At 44.9% G+C, this 20,811-nt stretch overlaps 1 protein-coding gene across 1 annotated transcript in view; it reads right to left on the bottom strand.

Moving 5' to 3' along the window:
- The window catches only part of HPX (hemopexin), a 59,524-nt gene that overhangs the window by 19,059 nt on the left and 19,654 nt on the right, over positions 1–20,811 (bottom strand). The window contains exons 2-4 of the mRNA XM_063433352.1: positions 5,727–5,791; positions 2,318–2,395; positions 1,285–1,427 (exon numbers count right to left, since the gene is read on the bottom strand). Coding sequence (XP_063289422.1) covers positions 1,285–1,427; positions 2,318–2,395; positions 5,727–5,791 — 286 coding nt within the window. The remainder of the gene's footprint in view (positions 1–1,284; positions 1,428–2,317; positions 2,396–5,726; positions 5,792–20,811) is intronic.

Genomic DNA, 20,811 nt, shown 5'->3' on the forward strand with positions numbered 1-20,811 from the left:
GGTAGTGTATGTAGCACGGTGGCTATAGGTAGTGTATGTAGCACGGTGGCTATAGGTAGTGTATGTAGCACGGGGCTATAGGTAGTGTATGTAGCACGGTGGCTATAGGTAGTGTATGTAGCACGGTGGCTATAGGTAGTGTGTGTAGCACGGTGGCTATAGGTAGTGTGTGTAGCACGGTGGCTATAGGTAGTGTATGTAGCAAGGTATGCTATGTGTTGGCTGTAGGTAGGCTATGTGGTGGCTGTAGGTAGGCTATGTGGTGGCTGTAGGTAGGCTATGTGGTGGCTGTAGGTAGGCTATGTGGTGGCTGTAGGTAGGCTATGTGGTGGCTGTAGGTAGGCTATGTGGTGGCTGTAGGTAGGCTATGTGGTGGCTGTAGGTAGGCTATGTGGTGGCTGTAGGTAGGCTATGTGGTGGCTGTAGGTAGGCTATGTGGTGGCTGTAGGTAGGCTGTGTGGTGGCTGTAGGTAGGCTGTGTGGTGGCTATAGGTAGGCTGTGTGGTGGCTATAGGTAGGCTGTGTGGTGGCTATAGGTAGGCTGTGTGGTGGCTATAGGTAGGCTGTGTGGTGGCTATAGGTAGGCTGTGTGGTGGCTATAGGTAGGCTGTGTGGTGGCTGTAGGTAGGCTGTGTGGTTGCTGTAGGTAGGCTGTGTGGTGGCTATAGGTAGGCTATGTGGTGGCTATAGGTAGGCTATGTGGTGGCTATAGGTAGGCTATGTGGTGGCTATAGGTAGGCTGTGTGGTGGCTATAGGTAGGCTGTGTGGTGGCTATAGGTAGGCTGTGTGGTGGCTATAGGTAGGCTGTGTGGTGGCTGTAGGTAGGCTGTGTGGTGGCTATAGGTAGGCTGTGTGGTGGCTATAGGTAGGCTGTGTGGTGGCTATAGGTAGGCTGTGTGGTGGCTATAGGTAGGCTGTGTGGTGGCTATAGGTAGGCTGTGTGGTGGCTATAGGTAGGCTGTGTGGTGGCTGTGACAGACCACCTGGTCACCCTGGACTAGTATATGGCTGCGCAGCCACTAGCTCCCTCAAATGAGCTATAATTCACAGGTTTTTTCCCTCCAAATTGTGCCTTCCTGTCCAGCGCCCTTCACTGCTGTATTCAGAAGCCTCAGGAAGACACTGCTTCAGAGGCATGGCGAACCACCCAATAGAACTCTGTTTCGAATCGGGCACTAGCCACAATCCGCTAAAGTTTTATCTTGAACGCTCTCGGTCCCAGGACCAACTATTAGTGTGCTTTTTCGAGGTGTGTACAGCTGTATGCGAGTATGACTTATTACCTTAAAGACGTACATCCTTTGATGAGCCAATGGTTGCTCCTTACTGTGTACTCTGAATGCAGCATCCACAGGTCCATCCAGACCAACCCAAGTCTCATTAATAAGCTGTGCAAGTCCGTGAAATCCAGTCCAAACATATTCATCTATCAGGAAGAAAAAAAAACACTGGTGACTCAGGATATCGTTTCTAGACTCTCCATCCTTCGAACTAGGGTCTTGCTGGGTGAAGGCACATTGGAAATCCTGAAATCAATTGGGTGAACACACATCTCATTAGTGAGGGGTTGTCAGTGTGTCTTGGCTGGTTTACAAATGCAGAACAGTCCCTATTTCAGGATTCTGTCCTGAGCCTGCCGTCCCAGTTTTGCTCCCTGTGTCCCCGAGAGCAGTACACAGACACGCTCTGTTGAGGGTACTGGGACAATGCAGAGAGTGTTTCCAAACACCTGTTTGGGGTATCACCAGTGGCTTAAGTTACATCACTGGTATGCCAACACACCATCATTGGTGAGCATCAAGCCACCCCAATCTTTGCCACAAACACACTGAAGTAATGTCAGTAAAAGGCTGAAAGTATTAGTAAGTATTAACATTAAAATTGGGATTCTCATCTGGCCCAAAAAAAGTTGGGAACAATTACTCTACCCTGTCAGTGCTCTACCCAGCATGCATGAGGGAGTGTCAGGAGAACTCACTCAAAAACTAGGTCCCTCTACATACATTTTGCCCCTAGACCTGTGTCCCATGATCCTTTGATCTGGACTACTTAAAGAAGCCTGGTTTAAGGAATTCTGTGCGATGTTTATAGATTATTTTTGCATGTGCGTGTTTGTTTGTGGATGTTAGCATATGTAAATGTTGTTGCACTTGAATTGTGTATGGATACATTATTTTATTCCTTTTATACATAAATGATTATGGGGTAGTTTGAACATCAAATGCTGTAAAAGATAAAGTGGTTTTAAATATCAGCCAGGTGGCACCATTTTATGTGAGCTTAGTAAATAGGATCTGACCGGTTCAATGTTTTTACCTCTGAAGAAATGCATCACTCCTTTATCATCCAACATTATTGCTCCAAACCCGTCCGCTGTGCAATGAGGGGCCAGCTCTAAAGAAAAGGTGCCAAAAGAGAGAAAATCTCAATCATGTTCTCTATCTATTAATCCGCTTCTATCAGCCCGTGTACCAATAGCTGTGTACCTATCCCCTCAGTCCGTGTACCATTAGCTGTGCATCTATCCCGTCAGCCTGTGTATCTATCCCCGCAGTCTGTGTATCAATAGCTGTGTATCTATCCCCTCAGTCTGTGTACCAATAGCTGTGTACCTATCCCCTCAGTCCGTGTACCATTAGCTGTGCATCTATCCCCTCAGCCTGTGTATCTATCCCCGCAGTCTGTGTACCAATAGCTGTGTACCTATCCCCGCAGTCTGTGTATCTATCCCCGCAGTCTGTGTATCTATCCCCGCAGTCTGTGTACCAATAGCTGTGTATCTATCCCCGCAGTCTGTGTATCTATCCCCGCAGTCTGTGTATCTATCCCCGCAGTCTGTGTACCAATAGCTGTGTACCTATCCCCTCAGTCTGTGTACCATTAGCTGTGCATCTATCCCCTCAGCCTGTGTATCTATCCCCGCAGTCTGTGTACCAATAGCTGTGTACCTATCCCCGCAGTCTGTGTACCTATCCCCGCAGTCTGTGTATCTATCCCCTCAGCCTGTGTATCTATCCCCGCAGTCTGTGTACCAATAGCTGTGTATCTATCCCCGCAGTCTGTGTATCTATCCCCGCAGTCTGTGTATCTATCCCCGCAGTCTGTGTACCAATAGCTGTGTACCTATCCCCGCAGTCTGTGTATCTATCCCCGCAGTCTGTGTATCTATCCCCGTAGTCTGTTTACCAATAGCTGTGTATCTATCCCCTCAGTCTGTGTACCAATAGCTGTGTATCTATCCCCCTCAGTCTGTGTACCAATAGCTGTGTATCTATCCCCCTCAGTCTGTGTACCAATAGCTGTGTATCTATCCCCTCAGTCTGTGTACCAATAGCTGTGTATCTATCCCCCTCAGTCTGTGTACCAATAGCTGTGTATCTATCCCCCTCAGTCTGTGTACCAATAGCTGTGTATCTATCCCCCTCAGTCTGTGTACCAATAGCTGTGTATCTATCCCCCTCAGTCTGTGTACCAATAGCTGTGTATCTATCCCCCTCAGTCTGTGTACCAATAGCTGTGTATCTATCCCCCTCAGTCTGTGTACCAATAGCTGTGTATCTATCCCCCTCAGTCTGTGTACCAATAGCTGTGTATCTATCCCCCTCAGTCTGTGTACCAATAGCTGTGTATCTATCCCCTCAGTCTGTGTACCAATAGCTGTGTATCTATCCCCCTCAGTCTGTGTACCAATAGCTGTGTATCTATCCCCCTCAGTCTGTGTACCAATAGCTGTGTATCTATCCCCCTCAGTCTGTGTACCAATAGCTGTGTATCTATCCCCCTCAGTCTGTGTACCAATAGCTGTGTATCTATCCCCCTCAGTCTGTGTACCAATAGCTGTGTATCTATCCCCTCAGTCTGTGTACCAATAGCTGTGTATCTATCCCCCTCAGTCTGTGTACCAATAGCTGTGTACCTATCCCCGCAGTCTGTGTACCTATCCCCGCAGTCTGTGTATCTATCCCCTCAGCCTGTGTATCTATCCCCGCAGTCTGTGTACCAATAGCTGTGTATCTATCCCCGCAGTCTGTGTATCTATCCCCGCAGTCTGTGTATCTATCCCCGCAGTCTGTGTACCAATAGCTGTGTACCTATCCCCGCAGTCTGTGTATCTATCCCCGCAGTCTGTGTATCTATCCCCGTAGTCTGTTTACCAATAGCTGTGTATCTATCCCCTCAGTCTGTGTACCAATAGCTGTGTATCTATCCCCCTCAGTCTGTGTACCAATAGCTGTGTATCTATCCCCCTCAGTCTGTGTACCAATAGCTGTGTATCTATCCCCTCAGTCTGTGTACCAATAGCTGTGTATCTATCCCCCTCAGTCTGTGTACCAATAGCTGTGTATCTATCCCCCTCAGTCTGTGTACCAATAGCTGTGTATCTATCCCCCTCAGTCTGTGTACCAATAGCTGTGTATCTATCCCCCTCAGTCTGTGTACCAATAGCTGTGTATCTATCCCCCTCAGTCTGTGTACCAATAGCTGTGTATCTATCCCCCTCAGTCTGTGTACCAATAGCTGTGTATCTATCCCCCTCAGTCTGTGTACCAATAGCTGTGTATCTATCCCCCTCAGTCTGTGTACCAATAGCTGTGTATCTATCCCCTCAGTCTGTGTACCAATAGCTGTGTATCTATCCCCCTCAGTCTGTGTACCAATAGCTGTGTATCTATCCCCCTCAGTCTGTGTACCAATAGCTGTGTATCTATCCCCCTCAGTCTGTGTACCAATAGCTGTGTATCTATCCCCTCAGTCTGTGTACCAATAGCTGTGTATCTATCCCCTCAGTCTGTGTACCAATAGCTGTGTATCTATCCCCTCAGTCTGTGTACCAATAGCTGTGTATCTATCCCCTCAGTCTGTGTACCAATAGCTGTGTATCCATCCCCTCAGTCTGTGTACCAATAGCTGTGTATCCATCCCCTCAGTCTGTGTACCAATAGCTGTGTATCTATCCCCTCAGTCCGTGTAGTAATAGCTGTGTATCTATCCCCTCAGTCTGTGTACCAATAGCTGTGTATCTATCCCCTCAGTCTGTGTACCAATAGCTGTGTATCTATCCCTGCAGTCTGTGTACCAATAGCTGTGTATCTCTCCCCTCAGTCTGTGTACCAATAGCTGTGTATCTATCCCCTCAGTCTGTGTACCAATAGCTGTGTATCTATCCCCTCAGTCTGTGTACCAATAGCTGTGTATCTATCCCCTCAGTCTGTGTACCAATAGCTGTGTATCTATCCCCTCAGTCTGTGTACCAATAGCTGTGTATCTATCCCCTCAGTCTGTGTAGTAATAGCTGTGTATCTATCCCCTCAGTCTGTGTACCAATAGCTGTGTATCTATCCCCTCAGTCTGTGTACCAATAGCTGTGTATCTATCCCCTCAGTCTGTGTAGTAATAGCTGTGTATCTATCCCCTCAGTCTGTGTAGTAATAGCTGTGTATCTATCCCCTCAGTCTGTGTACCAATAGCTGTGTATCTATCCCCTCAGTCTGTGTACCAATAGCTGTGTATCTATCCCCTCAGTCTGTGTACCAATAGCTGTGTATCTATCCCCTCAGTCTGTGTATCTTTTCCCTGAGGGGGCAGGGGGAAAGTTTTCCCTGAGGGGGCAGGGGGGAAGTTTTCCCTGAGGGGGCAGGGGGGAAGTTTTCCCTGAGGGGGCAGGGGGGAAGTTTTCCCTGAGGGGGCAGGGGGGAAGTTTTCCCTGAGGGGACACTGTTCTTACCTGGTGTTTTGGAAGTTGTGTTTTTAACATGGTTAAAATGTTTATCATCCGGCTTCCCCTTTATTCTAAAAGAGAAAATAAAGTTTTAACATCTGTAAAAGCTTTGTGCCGCCTTAAAGAGGGGACATGGCGAGATCTGTAAAAACCATGTCCTGGCTACGGAGTCTGAAGAATGGGGCCATAGATCCTGCGCTGGGCTTTATACAGAGTGCATTATATATATCAGGAAACTCTTGTCTTCACTTTATATTGTTATAAATGTTATATATATTTTTATTATTAGTTAAAGGTTAGACCATTTTCTGACTAAGCACCTCATGCTGGTCATAAGCGGTACCCAGTCAGTGGTGTTTCACCTCCCGGAGTCTAATCGCTGCGTTAGCATGTGGATGGAATAGATATAGCTAATTCAGGTGAGTGGGGTACGCTGTGAGTGCCTTGGTGATTCACGATTTTGGGTCAAAACACAGAAGGACAGGAGAAAGCAACTGTAGCGGAGCGCTAGTTTAACATAGACTTTCTCCGCTGGTATTCTAAGAGTTACTCAGGATGTAGTAGGTTATCATAGGAAAAACAGCATACGCAGTACATAAAATAATCCACGAATATCCCATCACCTTTCCCAATAACTGGACGACACGCAGTATCAGGAGCAGAACTGAATTTACATACATACCCTGCTTTTATGCAATTCTCCCATGCAAGGGAGACACCCACAGAAAATTAGGCATTACCCAATCATTAGCTGGTTACAGCCCACACATTCCCTCCCCTTAGCCTGAGAGATAACATAATTAACTGTACATTGGAAACACACATTTTTACCCAATTCCTGGATGTACCCCAAAACTGTAGCTTACTCCCATAAATTACATATCCCCTGATAGCCTCGATCTGGGTGAGCAACATACTTAAAAATCACCCAGATTGGTTCGGGAATTTCTTGGAGGTCTTCGTTTTACCAACCGCACACTAGGTTTTAGCCGAAACAAGTTCCATATGTTTTGGCCTTGCGGTCGGTCTCCGTTCATGAGGTGAAAATTGCGAAATACTGCAATATAATGGGCTCTGCCTGGGTTCGGATGATTCCCCTTGTTCGTGTGCATCTTTTCACCGAACGTGTGCTGTTCGTAGGTTTTCCCACGAACGGGTGGAAGTATGGAGGTCTCTGCGAAGTTTGCGTGGTCGAGTGTCCGATTTGGGTTCCAGACACTCTACGACCAAACACCGCTGGTGCATTCATATGGCAAGATGGGCGCCGTCACGTGTTCGTCTGTCGAACGGCAGCCACCCAGGGAATACCCGGTGCGTTCGTGTAATTGTCAATTGAGGTAAAGGGAAATAATGATAGGGGAGGTCAATTAGTGCCACACTTATCTCCGGGGTGGTCTGGTTGTTCAGTATTTTGTTCGTTTGTCGAATGGTATAACTCCAGATGATTCACACTAAATCCTTACTGAACAACCAGACATATGACACAACATATAGAGGGTAACTGGGCTTTTTCCAGGGTACTAAACCGTGGAGAAAGGAATAAAATATTTCACCAATTAGGGTTAGGGACAGCCAACAAGAATATGATGAGTAGCAACGCACAGTCCGCTACAGCAACTACACCCTAATGGCACCATCACTACTGCGTGGGCTTGTTATGTTGTCTTGACTGCCCGTTAAATATAGAGCACAAATATTGATCACTGAATAATTTTTCTTTTCAAAATGGTAGATAGTGATGGAACGACTGGTCACCGAAACCAAACCCAACCTGGCATCATACTACCCCTAATGGATTACCTAAACACTAACCTGACATCTCACTACCTCTAATGGATTACCTGGTTACCTAAACACTAACCCGACAGCTCACTACTCCTAATGGAATATCTGGTTACCTAAACACTAACCTGGTATCTCACTAACCTGAATGGAATAGATAGTTATTGGTGCAAAGCCCTAAACGTACCAGGAGATCTAATACCAAATCCTCGCATAGAAAGAGATATAGCACAAAATAAAAGAATGAAGAAATATAGATAAGATAAAGGGTGGAATTGGAGAGACACTGATAAAGGAAGTGAGTATGAAAAGGAAGATGGGTAAAAACAAAAAAGTATGGACAGTGAAAAGACAATAAAAAGCAGAGGTATGATGATAAGAATAAATGTGGGCATACAAAATAGGTGGAAATATAAGAGGAAACGTGGGGGAAGGCTAGGGAGATGATTAGCTAAGTGGTGAATGGGATCTGGAATAGCAGCAATAATAAGTCACAGTTAAATATAATGGAAACTGTAAAGTACAAAACAGAAAAATAAAAAAATAAATGCAAATAGAAAATGATTAAAAACTAGGAATAAAAATACTGGTAAAAAATACTGTACTAAAATTAGAGAGTCCAATAAGCATCTATAAAGTGAAGTAAAAGAGCAGCAAATAACGAAAAAACAGTCCAGTAAGCTTGTGAAATCTGGAGTCCAAAATCAGCATATATTCTATACAGACAATGTAATAGCTGATACAGGATGCTTATAGCCAAATATGGTTGACAACAGCCGCAATGTATCAATAGCTGTTATAATATAACCACAATGGTACATAACAGATACGTTCATTCTGATACAGCAGCAAAAGCTATAAATCACTATTTATATCACTGGAACAGATCTATAGTGTCAGGATCGTCCCATCTGGGATCTGTCAAAGACAGCAAACACCCATAGTGTTTATTTTTTATTTTAAATACCAAATTTATTGAAATAGGAATAAAACAAACTCACAATTTGGGTGAAGTTCAAAATAAAAAGATTGAGTCCTTAGGGATAAGCCGAGTCGGGGCAGGCTGTCAGGGCCGCCATCAGGGGGTGACAACCGTGACAGTTGTCACGGGCCCGGCGGCCCTGGGGGGCCCGGACTGCTCGGGCCCCACTTTCCCTCCCTGCACACATAGATAGCGAATATCGCTATCTATGTGTGCAGCCCCGGGCCCCCGGCTCCCTGTTACCGCAGACGGGGCCCAGGCAGCACACTGCTTCTTCTCTTCTCCTCCCTGCTAATAACGCTCGCGAGACCCGGTTGCCATGGCAACGCTCCGCGGGTCTCGCGAGAGTTATTGGAGGAGAGAAGAGGAGAAGCAGTGTGCTGCCTGGGCCCCCTCTGCGGTAACATGGAACCCGGGGGGCCCCACCATGCCACCGGACCACCGGGGATGGAATCTCCCCCCTCCCTAGACACAGGTAAGCAGGGAGGGGGGAAAAACAATTTAATTATTTTTTTTTTTTTTTTTTAAATAATGTTAAAATGCCCCCCCTCCCCCTCCTCATTGGACATTTACACACACACACACTACATACACTGACACAACACACACACACACACACACTACATACACTGACACAACACACACACACACTACATACACTGACACAACACACACACACACTACATACACTGACACAACACACACACTACATACACTGACGCAACACACACACACACTACATACACTGACACAACACACACACACACACTACATACACTGACGCAACACACACACACACACACACTACATACACTGACACAACACACACATACTACATACACTGACACAACACACACACACTACATACACTGACAAAACACACACACTGCATACACTGACACAACACACACACACTACATACACTGACACAACACACACATACTACATACACTGACAACACACATACACTACATACACTAACACAACACACACACACTGCATACACTAACACAACACACACACCACATACACTAACACAACACACACACACTGCATACACTAACACAACACACACACTGCATACACTGACACAACACACACACACTGCATACACTGACACAACACACACACTCTGCATACACTGACACAACACACACACTGCATAGACTAACACGGCACACACTGCATACACTAACACAACACACACTGCATACACTAACACAACACACTCTGCATACACTGACACAACACACACTGCATACACTGACACAACACACACTGCATACACTAATACAACACACACCGCATACACAAACACACACACTGCATACACTAATACAACACACACTGCATACACTAACACACACAGTGCATACACTAATACAACACACACTGCATACACTAACACACACAGTGCATACACTAATACAATACACACACTGCATTCACTAATACAACATGCACTCTGCATACACTACACACTAACACACTCACTGCATCCACTATACTGACACACACTCTGCATTCACTACACTAACACACACTCTGCATCCGCTACACACTAACACACTCTCTGCATTCACTACACATTAACACACACTCTGCATTCACTACAAATTTACACACACTCTGCATTCACTACAAATTTACACACACACACTACATTCATTACACTGACACACTCTGCATTCACTACACCCTAACACACACTCTGCATTTATTACACACTAACACGCACTCTGCATTCACTAAACTATGCACACACTCTGGATTCACTATACTGACACACACTCTGCATTCACTACACTAACATACACTCTGCATCAACTGTACACACAGCATCCACTACACAAACATCCTGTATTCACATTACACTCACTACATCCACCACAAATTGAAACATTCTGCATTCACTATACACAGACAGTGTCTAATACACACACTTCATCCACTACAGACACTGCATCCACTAAACACATTTCATCTAGTACATACAAACACTACATCCACTACACAAACACACACTACATCACTGTACACACACTACATCCACTACCCAAACACTCTCTGCATTCACTACACTAACACACACTCTGCATCCGCTACACACTAAAACACCCTCTGCATTCACTACACATTAACACACACTCTGCATTCACTACACATTAACACACACTCTGCATTCACTACACATTAACACACACTCTGCATTCACTACACTAACACACACTCTGCATCCGCTACACACTAAAACACCCTCTGCATTCACTACACATTAACACACACTCTGCATTCACTACACATTAACACACACTCTGCATTCACTGCACTAACACACACTCTGCATTCACTGCACTAACACACACACTACATTCATTACACTGACAAACTCTGCATTCACTACACACTAACACACACTCTGCATTCACTACACACTAACACACACTCTGCATTCATTACACACTAACACACACTCTGCATTCATTACACACTAACACACACTCTGCATTCATTCACTAAACTATGCACACACTCTGCATTCACTAAACTATGCACACACTCTGGATTCACTATACTGACACACACTCTGCATTAACTGTACACACAACATCCACTACACAAACATCCTGTATTCACAGTACACACACTACATCCACCACAAATTGAAACACTCTGCATTCACTATACACAGACACTGCATCTAATACACACACTACATCAACTACAGACACTGAATCCACTAAACACATTTCATCTAGTACATACAAACACTACATCCACTACACAAACACACACTACATCACTGTACACACACTACATCCACTACTCAAACACACTCTGCGTTCACTATACACACTGCATCCGCTACACTAACACACTCTGCATTCACTGTACAAACATTATCTAATGCACACAAACACTACATCCATTACACACATTCTAATTCACTTCCACTATACACACCACATTCAGTCCCGCATCATTGTCAGCGGACTAGGTAGGGTGTGGGCGGGCCCGGGAGGGACGGGGAGGGGGAGGGGAGGGGGGCCCAGACCTTGTGCTTTGTCAGGGGCCCCAAAATTTCTGATGGCAGCCCTGCAGGCTGTAATCACTTTTTTCTCCGGCCGGTCAGGAGGTAAAGGTAGTTGAAATGCCGGGAGGGTTGATGTAGAAACCTTCGCGTGCGTTCCACTGAGTCTCAGTATGGATGGGTGTGTGCGCTCCTGCCGTAAAAGCCTTACGCGTTTAGGGACAATGTTGGGTCACTTCTTTAAATCCACATCCTAGAAAACTGGTCGTTTTTTTTTTTTTTTTCTTCCCAAGATCCATAAAAATGTATTAGAACACCCAGGAAGACCTATCATCTCAGGTATTGGATCATTAACCTCACATCTATCTCAATACATTGTTAAACTATTACAACCTTTTGTCAAGGGTACAAAATCTTACTTAAGAGACGGTAGTGAATTACTGAAACTAGTGGAAGGCATAACCTGGAAAGAAAATTACTGGCTGGTCACATGTGACGTTACATCACTGTATACGGTGATCCAACACTCTATGGGATTCAAAGCAATTAGTCACATTTTATATAGAAACCATGATTTACATATGGAACAGGTGGAATTCATAGTTGAATGTATAAGTTTTATTCTTTTTTTCTGGCATGGCAATGAGGTCTACCTACAGGTGACAGGCACGGCTATGGGGACTAGGTTCGCACCCAGTTATGTGAACATTTTTATGTCCTATTGGGAAGACCTTTTTGTATGGACAGGACATCCCTGGGTTGCGAACCTAGTCCTCTACAGACGTTACATCGACGACTGCTTCTTCATATGGGAAGGGGAGGAGCAAGAACTTCTAACATTTTTAGCACATATGTATGACAATCATTCACATCCCAACACTGTCGGAATCAAGTTGAATTTTTAGATCTAGTTTTTTATGTGGAGAAAGAAATGCTGAAATCCAAAACTTTTTTTTTTTTAAATTGTAACGGAGCTCCGTGTACTCCGACCGAGTACCCTCCGTTGATGGACGCTTCCTAGCTTGCGCCGAGGACCACAAGCACCGCACCGGACACCACAACCACCGCAGGCTCCACAACCGCCGTAGCTTAACTGGAGCCGCGCCGTCTTCCTTCCACCCTGGATCGGCTTCTGTCCTCCAGGACCGTGTGGGGAAGACCTCTCCTCCAGGAGAGCGTAACAGGAACAAGCTCTTAAAAGAGCTAAGTGATTGAAAGCTCAGGGGAATATGCAGAGCATAGCAATCCCCAGTGTGATATAGCAGTTCCCTCCAATAACGAGACAAGGCTACGTATTGAGGGTCAGAAGAGGTCTGAGATGCTGGAACACCCAGCCTGGCTTTTATTGAGGTTACATGCAAATAGGACACTCCCAGGGGGAGGCATAAAATCACCAATCACACATCTGGTGCAACCCACACATTCCCTCCCCTCAGATAAACAGTTAAACCAATTATTACATACAATAAAAATACAGTTTTTACACACACACTGTAACTTTAAAACCATACTGTGGCAAACCTAGCCACTTCTGGACTATAGTTACTAAAGGTTGTCCGTAGGCTGAATGTGTACTGTATATATTGAACTGTGTATGTAATGTATTATGGCCGTTCGCATGCTGGCCGCCGTACGCTACCAGCATGCAAACCTTTCGTTCGACGAAACACGGCTATCCGGGCCGTTCGCCAGACGAATGTGGGCTCCCCAGGTAGACCACACACTCACAAGTCGTGTGGCACCAATTAACCGATTGCAACAATGTTGCAAACGGTAATTATAGGCTCTCCTAGGTGGCCGTCGTTCGGCTACCGACCATGCGGCGGTCGGCCATCTTGGATCCTTCGTATCTGCAGCGGTGTTCGGTCGTCGAGAGCCTGGAACTGAAAACGGCTACTCAATGATCCGAACACCGCTGGACTTCCAGAGCGTTCGGGAGCTCCGCGTTCGCCACATTCTGTTCCCCATCGATGTTCGGTAGTTTCAAACCGAACTCGATGGTTAAATGTATTTGGTGCGGCGTTCGGTTAGTTTAGCTGGGATCGGAGCGGTATTCTCACTAAATGTGCTCGCCGACCCCAGCTATCTACCGAATGGTCATTCGTACAAAAGCGAGTAAAATTGTGTAAAATATGGATTTCTGTATAAATTGCCAGTTTTGCTGCACGAGGAGATAATCCACTTAATCGTCCATTTTAGTGGGAGTATCCTTCTCGTGCAGCAATGCCTGTTGGGATAATCATACTGCCTGATGGGAGAAATCCCCTGTAACAACTGTAAGGAAACCCCTTGCAAGGGGAACTGCATAAATATGGAAGTCTGTGAATAAAGCAAGTTAGTTGACTCCCAAACTGTGTTTCGTCCGGTTATTGGGAGGATTGGGAATATTGCCGTGCTTTCTACTCTGACTGTGTATTACCTAAGATACCAACGGAGATCGTGGACTATAATACTGCATTCCGTTACACATACATTCAATTTCAATAAAGTTGCATATTCAGACTCAGCATACATCAAACAAACACTTCCAAAATATCAGCCAAATCCCTCCAGTGGATCAAAAGTTAGCTGGAAGTCCTTTATGACCGACCGCAAGCACAATTTCCTGCCCAAAACAGTTCCATAGATTTGGGCTGTGTGGCCGGTCAATTTCATGCCGAAAAACGACATTTCGAACGGGACTTAGTCTCTGGAGCTGCAAGTTCAGTATGGGAGAAGGTAAGGGTCAGCGGTGTTCGGCAAAATGTGTAGCCGATTTTGGTTCCACAGAATCTTTAGCATACACCGCTGACCGCATTCGAATGACTAAAATGGCCGCCGCCACGTGTTCGGCTGCCGAATGGCGGCCACCCAGCGCTCGGCAATTAACCTGCAGTAACCTCACAGCCTGGGAGGTAAATTGCCGGCACACTTTAACTTCTGGGTGGTCCGCCTGTGTGGTACTTGGTTCAGTAAGCCCTATTTACTGAACCAAGTGGGAGAGAGCCAGGAACAAGTTATTTTACAGGTCTGGGGACATAGTCTTAAAGGGGCATTGTTCAGCAAAGTCACAATATGTCCCCAGACGGTTCTTAAAGGGCCATACACACCCAATAAAAGTTAATACATTTTCAGGGGCACAATCTTCCAGGGGCCATAGTCATGAGGCAGGAGGCTGGCAAATAGGCTTCTCCACAATCCAGGGAAGAAGGGCAATTTCTCATTTAAAGGGCCAGTTACAAATAGCAATTTGTAACAAAAATGGTTGATGTAAATAGTTTTATTTTAAGTTCTAGTTGCCATTACCCACCATGGCTCACCAATGTACAATTTGGGCAATTTCAACGAATACAAATAAATTGTACAGATCCTATGGTGTGTGAACAACAATTTACTTTTAAATCCATCCAAAAACGTAGCTTCAGAAGAAAATACATTCAGTTGTCCAATTATTTTTAATTATAATAGCCAATCGAAATTTGTCAAAAAAAGTATAAATCAACATTTGGCATCTTCTGAAACAGGATCTGATAGTTTTCAGAGGTGCCCCTACGATTAAAACTAAACTGGTGCATAGTCTTAATCCACCAAAACCATAGACACATTTTTTAAACTCCCAGAAAGGCTTTCTTAAGTGTGGTAGTTGCAGTATATGCAAAGTAACTGGTCTTATTATAGAAGGACCTCCATTTTTTATTCTTTTGTCACTAAGGAGAAATGTGAGAGAAATGAATGTATCACGTCATTCAAAACTAATTATCCACCTACTAAGTTGCCCATGTGGGATTCCATATGTGGGGCAAACCAAAAGAGCGTTAAAAGTGAGGTTAAATGAACATGTGTACAATATCACAAATAGCTTTGACAAACATTCTGTATCAAAGCATTTTTTTAGACCACCATGCAAGCAACCCAGGAAGTTTGAGCTACTGCGGGATTGAAAGGGTTACTGTCCCATGGAGAGGGGGAGAATTGGTTAAAAGATTATTGTATCGAGAAATGTCATGGATTTTAAAGCTTAGAACTTTGATGCCTGCAGGGATGAATGCAGAGTTCGAACTGGCAGGCATCTTATGATAAATGGTAATGATCTGTTCCTCAATACCAAATGATAAACTTTAAAACGTATTCTGTTTGTTGTATACAGGTATGCACATTCAGGAGCATACAGCTGTGTATATGTATATAAAGGTTTGCATATTCTCAGGGCTAACAAAATATATATAGCCCTATATTGTGAGAATATCAAGGAATGATGTGAATACATAGACATCAAAATTCTCTATATATACATATGGACATGTTTAACCCCTTAAGAACCAAACTTCTGGAATAAAAGGGAATCATGACGGGGCGGAGCCAAGCAGCCAAGCACAACGGACGCACATTACATGGGCTCCGTGCAGAAACCAGCAATCACCACCGAAAAAACACCCACAGCGACCCGAAAACAGTGGCAGGCTTACCTATGGGGCGCAAAAGTAAGAAGCTTAAGCCGGATCAGCCCAAACCGGGCATGCACATCGGGGAACTCCTGCGACGAGCGCATGGCGCGAGCGGACCCAAGATGGCCGCCGACTATGCAGACTTCTCGGATTCCTCAGGGGAATCGCTTCTGGACAGGGAGTCACCTCCCATGCCACATCCCCACCATGCCCAGGCTCTAACACAGAGTGCTGACACCCAGCCTGTGACGACGGCCACCCTAAAAGAACTGCTAGCAGGCCTCCAGAAAACACTGCAGGCTGACATGGCCTCCCTGCGTTCTGAACTCCTGGGCCTAGTGGGACGCATTGAGACCGTGGAAACAACGGCCATGCAACAAACCACACAGATCACCTCACTGGGGGAGGAAATACAGCGCCTTCGTAAGCAGCAGACAACCTTTGAACAGAGGTTTGCCCTCATGGAAGATGCACGGCGCCGAAACAATGTCAAGGTACGAGGGGTCCTGGACGAAATCCCGGCAGGGGAACTACCGCACATGATGCGGAGACTGCTCTGCGCCCTAATGACCCCCAAGCAGGCCAAGAACATCCACATAGACGGGACTTTTAGAATTCCGAAGCCACACCAAGCACCTGCAACCACCACTGGAGACATAGTGGTACGACTCACCTGTAACAGAGATAAGGCAGCAATAATGACGGCACTAAAAGGACTATCAGCTTATAGGTTCGAAAACATGTCGCTGACATTCTACAACGACCTCTCAGGTGACACACTCAAATGGAGGCACTCCCTGCGACCCTTCACCACAGCACTCAGAAATGGCGACATTCCATATAGATGGCGCACCCCTCGGAAACTACAAATCACACAGGGAAACATCACTCACGAAATCCGAGATATTGATGAAGCCGCTGCCATACTGGCAACACTGGGCCTCCCGAAGGACTCACTTAAGGGGCTTAACACCAGAGGGGCCAATAAGCCATCGCATGTCTGGGACCCAGAAAGAATCACCCCCTTTATCCCGGCAGACAGACGTGCCACTGAAGCAACCTGAGCAGATCGTTTAATTTTGTTTATTTACCTACTGTATTAGTTAAATATTGTTCATGCATGTATGTTTCTGTTTACTGTGACCATATAGCCAACATGACCTCAAAGCCACCGACGGGGGCCACTGTGGCCCGCCCACGGAGAACCCATAATCAATCCCCCCTCCCCCCCCGCCTATGCACCCTAGGACAATCCCTAACCCACTTATGCTGCACCCAGAGGTGTTATATTTTTTAAGTCTCAGCTAATCACCCAGACCCTGATGCCGCACCAACCTGACGACGCTCCGGAATTTGCGCAGTCCCCAGCTTACACACTATGTTATCCCCCGACAGTGACCTCCCAAAGGACTTTGGGAGCATAAAGAAGCCCATGCAGGGGCCGCAATCCAGCCAGCATAGGAGACACAAGACCAAACTATTCCATAGCCCTGACAGACCACACCACTCAGAGTACGCTAGGGCCTAAGCAAGGGCAATATGCAAAATCCTGCAAAATTATGTTAAAACCTTTTGACCGCTAAAGTTAATTACGCCACTTCTGTTACTAAGCACCCGTAAAATACTAGCCTCCGGCTACACAGCTATGTTTCTACTTTAATGTTATGTTCGTTCTTTCAACAAAAAACTAAAATGTGCAATTCAATCCTGTCACGATAATGTATCTGTTGATAAGCTTGTCCTGCTATCGTGGCACTTCAGGCCTGTATGTACACCCTACTGCACGAAAAAATAAAGAATTTAAAAAAAAAAAAAAAAAAAAGGGAATCATGACATGTCACACACGTCATGTGTCCTTAAGGGGTTAAACATGGTCCTCTATAGAGTTTTACTTCCAATTCATTTTTATCATTATTTTTATTGCCAAGTCTACTTACACACTGATAGAAATAACTTTTTATTAAATTATTTTATATGAATAATGTTGCTGACTATATATATATATATATATATATATATATATATATATAAAATATACAAACCAGTGCACTCGCTTATTAACTAAACAGAGATTTCAAATCCTAAATAGTACTATTTAAACACCTCACCTGAAAAATAATGGGAGGATGGTTACATTACATGATCACACATGGCATAAGCCTGTCAACTGCATCAACTAAACAGTGATTTCTCATTCTAAATAGAACTACTTAAAAACACCTCACCTAGATAAAAAATAATGGGGGTTTGGTTACATTATATGATCATACATTGCATAAGCCTGCCAACTGCATCAAAGTACCCCATTCTTGGCAGGTCCTACACTACCACCTAATGCTTGCCCTTATGAGATTAATCCACTTACTTGGGAAATACTTCCTTCCTGGGACTCTCTGCAAGTCAAGGCTAAATAGGGTCCTGGAACGAGACACCTGTGACAAGGAGGGGTGCAAAACCCAGGGGCTGGCCTAGATCCCCTAAATTATAGACAAGGTAAGAAGGGCTGCACTCACCTAAACATGCATATATTACCTAAACACTAATCTGACATCTCACTAACATGAATGGATTACCTGGTTACCTAAACACTAACCCGACATCTCACTAACATGAATGAATTACCTGGTTACCTAAACACTAACCCGACATCTCACTAACCTGAATGAATTACCTGGTTACCTAAACACTAACCCGACATCTCACTACTCTTAATGGATTACCTGGTTACCTAAACACTAACCCGACATCTCACTAACCTTAATGAATTACCTGGTTACCTAAACACTAACCCGACATCTCACTAACCTGAATGAATTACCTGGTTACCTAAACACTAACCTGACATCTCACTACTCTTAATGGATTACCTGGTTACCTAAACACTAAACCGACATCTCACTAACCTGAATGGATTACCTGGTTACCTAAACACTAACCCGACATCTCACTACTCTTAATGGATTACCTGGTTACCTAAACACTAACCTGACATCTCACTACTCTTAATGGATTACCTGGTTACCTAAACACTAAACCGACATCTCACTAACCTGAATGGATTACCAGGTTACCTAAACACTAACCTGGCATCTCACTAACATGAATGAATTACCTGGTTACCTAAACACTAACCCGACATCTCACTACTCTTAATGGATTACCTGGTTACCTAAACACTAACCCGACATCTCACTAACCTTAATGAATTACCTGGTTACCTAAACACTAACCCGACATCTCACTAACCTGAATGAATTACCTGGTTACCTAAACACTAACCTGACATCTCACTACTCTTAATGGATTACCTGGTTACCTAAACACTAACCCGACATCTCACTACTCTTAATGGATTACCTGGTTACCTAAACACTAATCTGACATCTCACTAACCTGAATGGATTACCTGGTTACCTAAACACTAACCTGGCATCTCACTAACCAGAATGGATTACCTGGTTACCTAAACACTAACCCGACATCTCACTAACATGAATGAATTACCTGGTTACCTAAACACTAACCTGGCATCTCACTAACCAGAATGGATTACCTGGTTACCTAAACACTAACCCGACATCTCACTACTCTTAATGGATTACCTGGTTACCTAAACACTAACCCGACATCTCACTAACCTGAATGAATTACCTGGTTACCTAAACACTAACCCGACATCTCACTAACCTGAATGAATTACCTGGTTACCTAAACACTAACCTGACATCTCACTACTCTTAATGGATTACCTGGTTACCTAAACACTAAACCGACATCTCACTAACCTGAATGGATTACCTGGTTACCTAAACACTAACCCGACATCTCACTACTCTTAATGGATTACCTGGTTACCTAAACACTAACCTGACATCTCACTAACCTGAATGGATTACCAGGTTACCTAAACACTAACCTGGCATCTCACTAACATGAATGAATTACCTGGTTACCTAAACACTAACCCGACATCTCACTACTCTTAATGGATTACCTGGTTACCTAAACACTAACCTGACATCTCACTAACCTGAATGGATTACCTGGTTACCTAAACACTAATGTAGCGGAGTGCAATATTAGAATCCACGATCTCCGCTGGTATAACAGGTAAATCCACAGTCAGCGCTGAATCCTCCCAATCCCAATCCTCCCAATAACCGGACGAAACACAGTTTGGGAGTCAACTAACTGGCTTCATTCACAAGCTTGCATATTTATACAGTTCCCCGTGCAAGGGGTTTCCTTACAGGGATTTCAGGGGATTTATCTCATCATGCAATATAATTCTCCCAACAGGCATTGCTGCACGACAGGGATACTCCCACTAAAATGGACGGTTAAGTGGATTATCCCCTCGTGCAGCAAAACTGACAATTTACATTAAAATACAGTTTTGGGGTTTTATTCGGTATATTGACATAACCGAACGTTCGGTAGATAGCTGGGATCTGAGCGCATCTTTGGAGAGAATACCGCTCAGCTCCCAGCTGAAATGACCAAACGCCGCAACAAATAAGGTTATACATTGAAGTTCCCCTCAATCTGTCGATCGTACCGAGGGGAACGATCCTACCGAACACCGGGCTCCCGAACTGCCTGGAAGTACAGCGGTGTTCGTGTCGTCGAGTAGCCGTTTTCAGTTCCAGGCGCTCGACGACCAAACACCGCTGAAGAATAGCGAATCCAAGATGGCTGACCGCCGCATGGTCGGTAGTCGAACGGCGGCCACCTAGGAGAGCCTCTAATTACCGATTGCAACTCTAAGTGTGTGGTCTATCAGGGGAGCCCGTATTCTTTTGACGAACAGCCTGGATAGCCGCTGTTCGTCAAACGAAGTACTTGCATGCTGGTAGCTTACGGCATGCGAAC

Source organism: Pelobates fuscus, chromosome 1 (genome assembly GCF_036172605.1).
Source record: "Pelobates fuscus isolate aPelFus1 chromosome 1, aPelFus1.pri, whole genome shotgun sequence".
Lineage (NCBI taxonomy): Eukaryota > Metazoa > Chordata > Amphibia > Anura > Pelobatidae > Pelobates > Pelobates fuscus.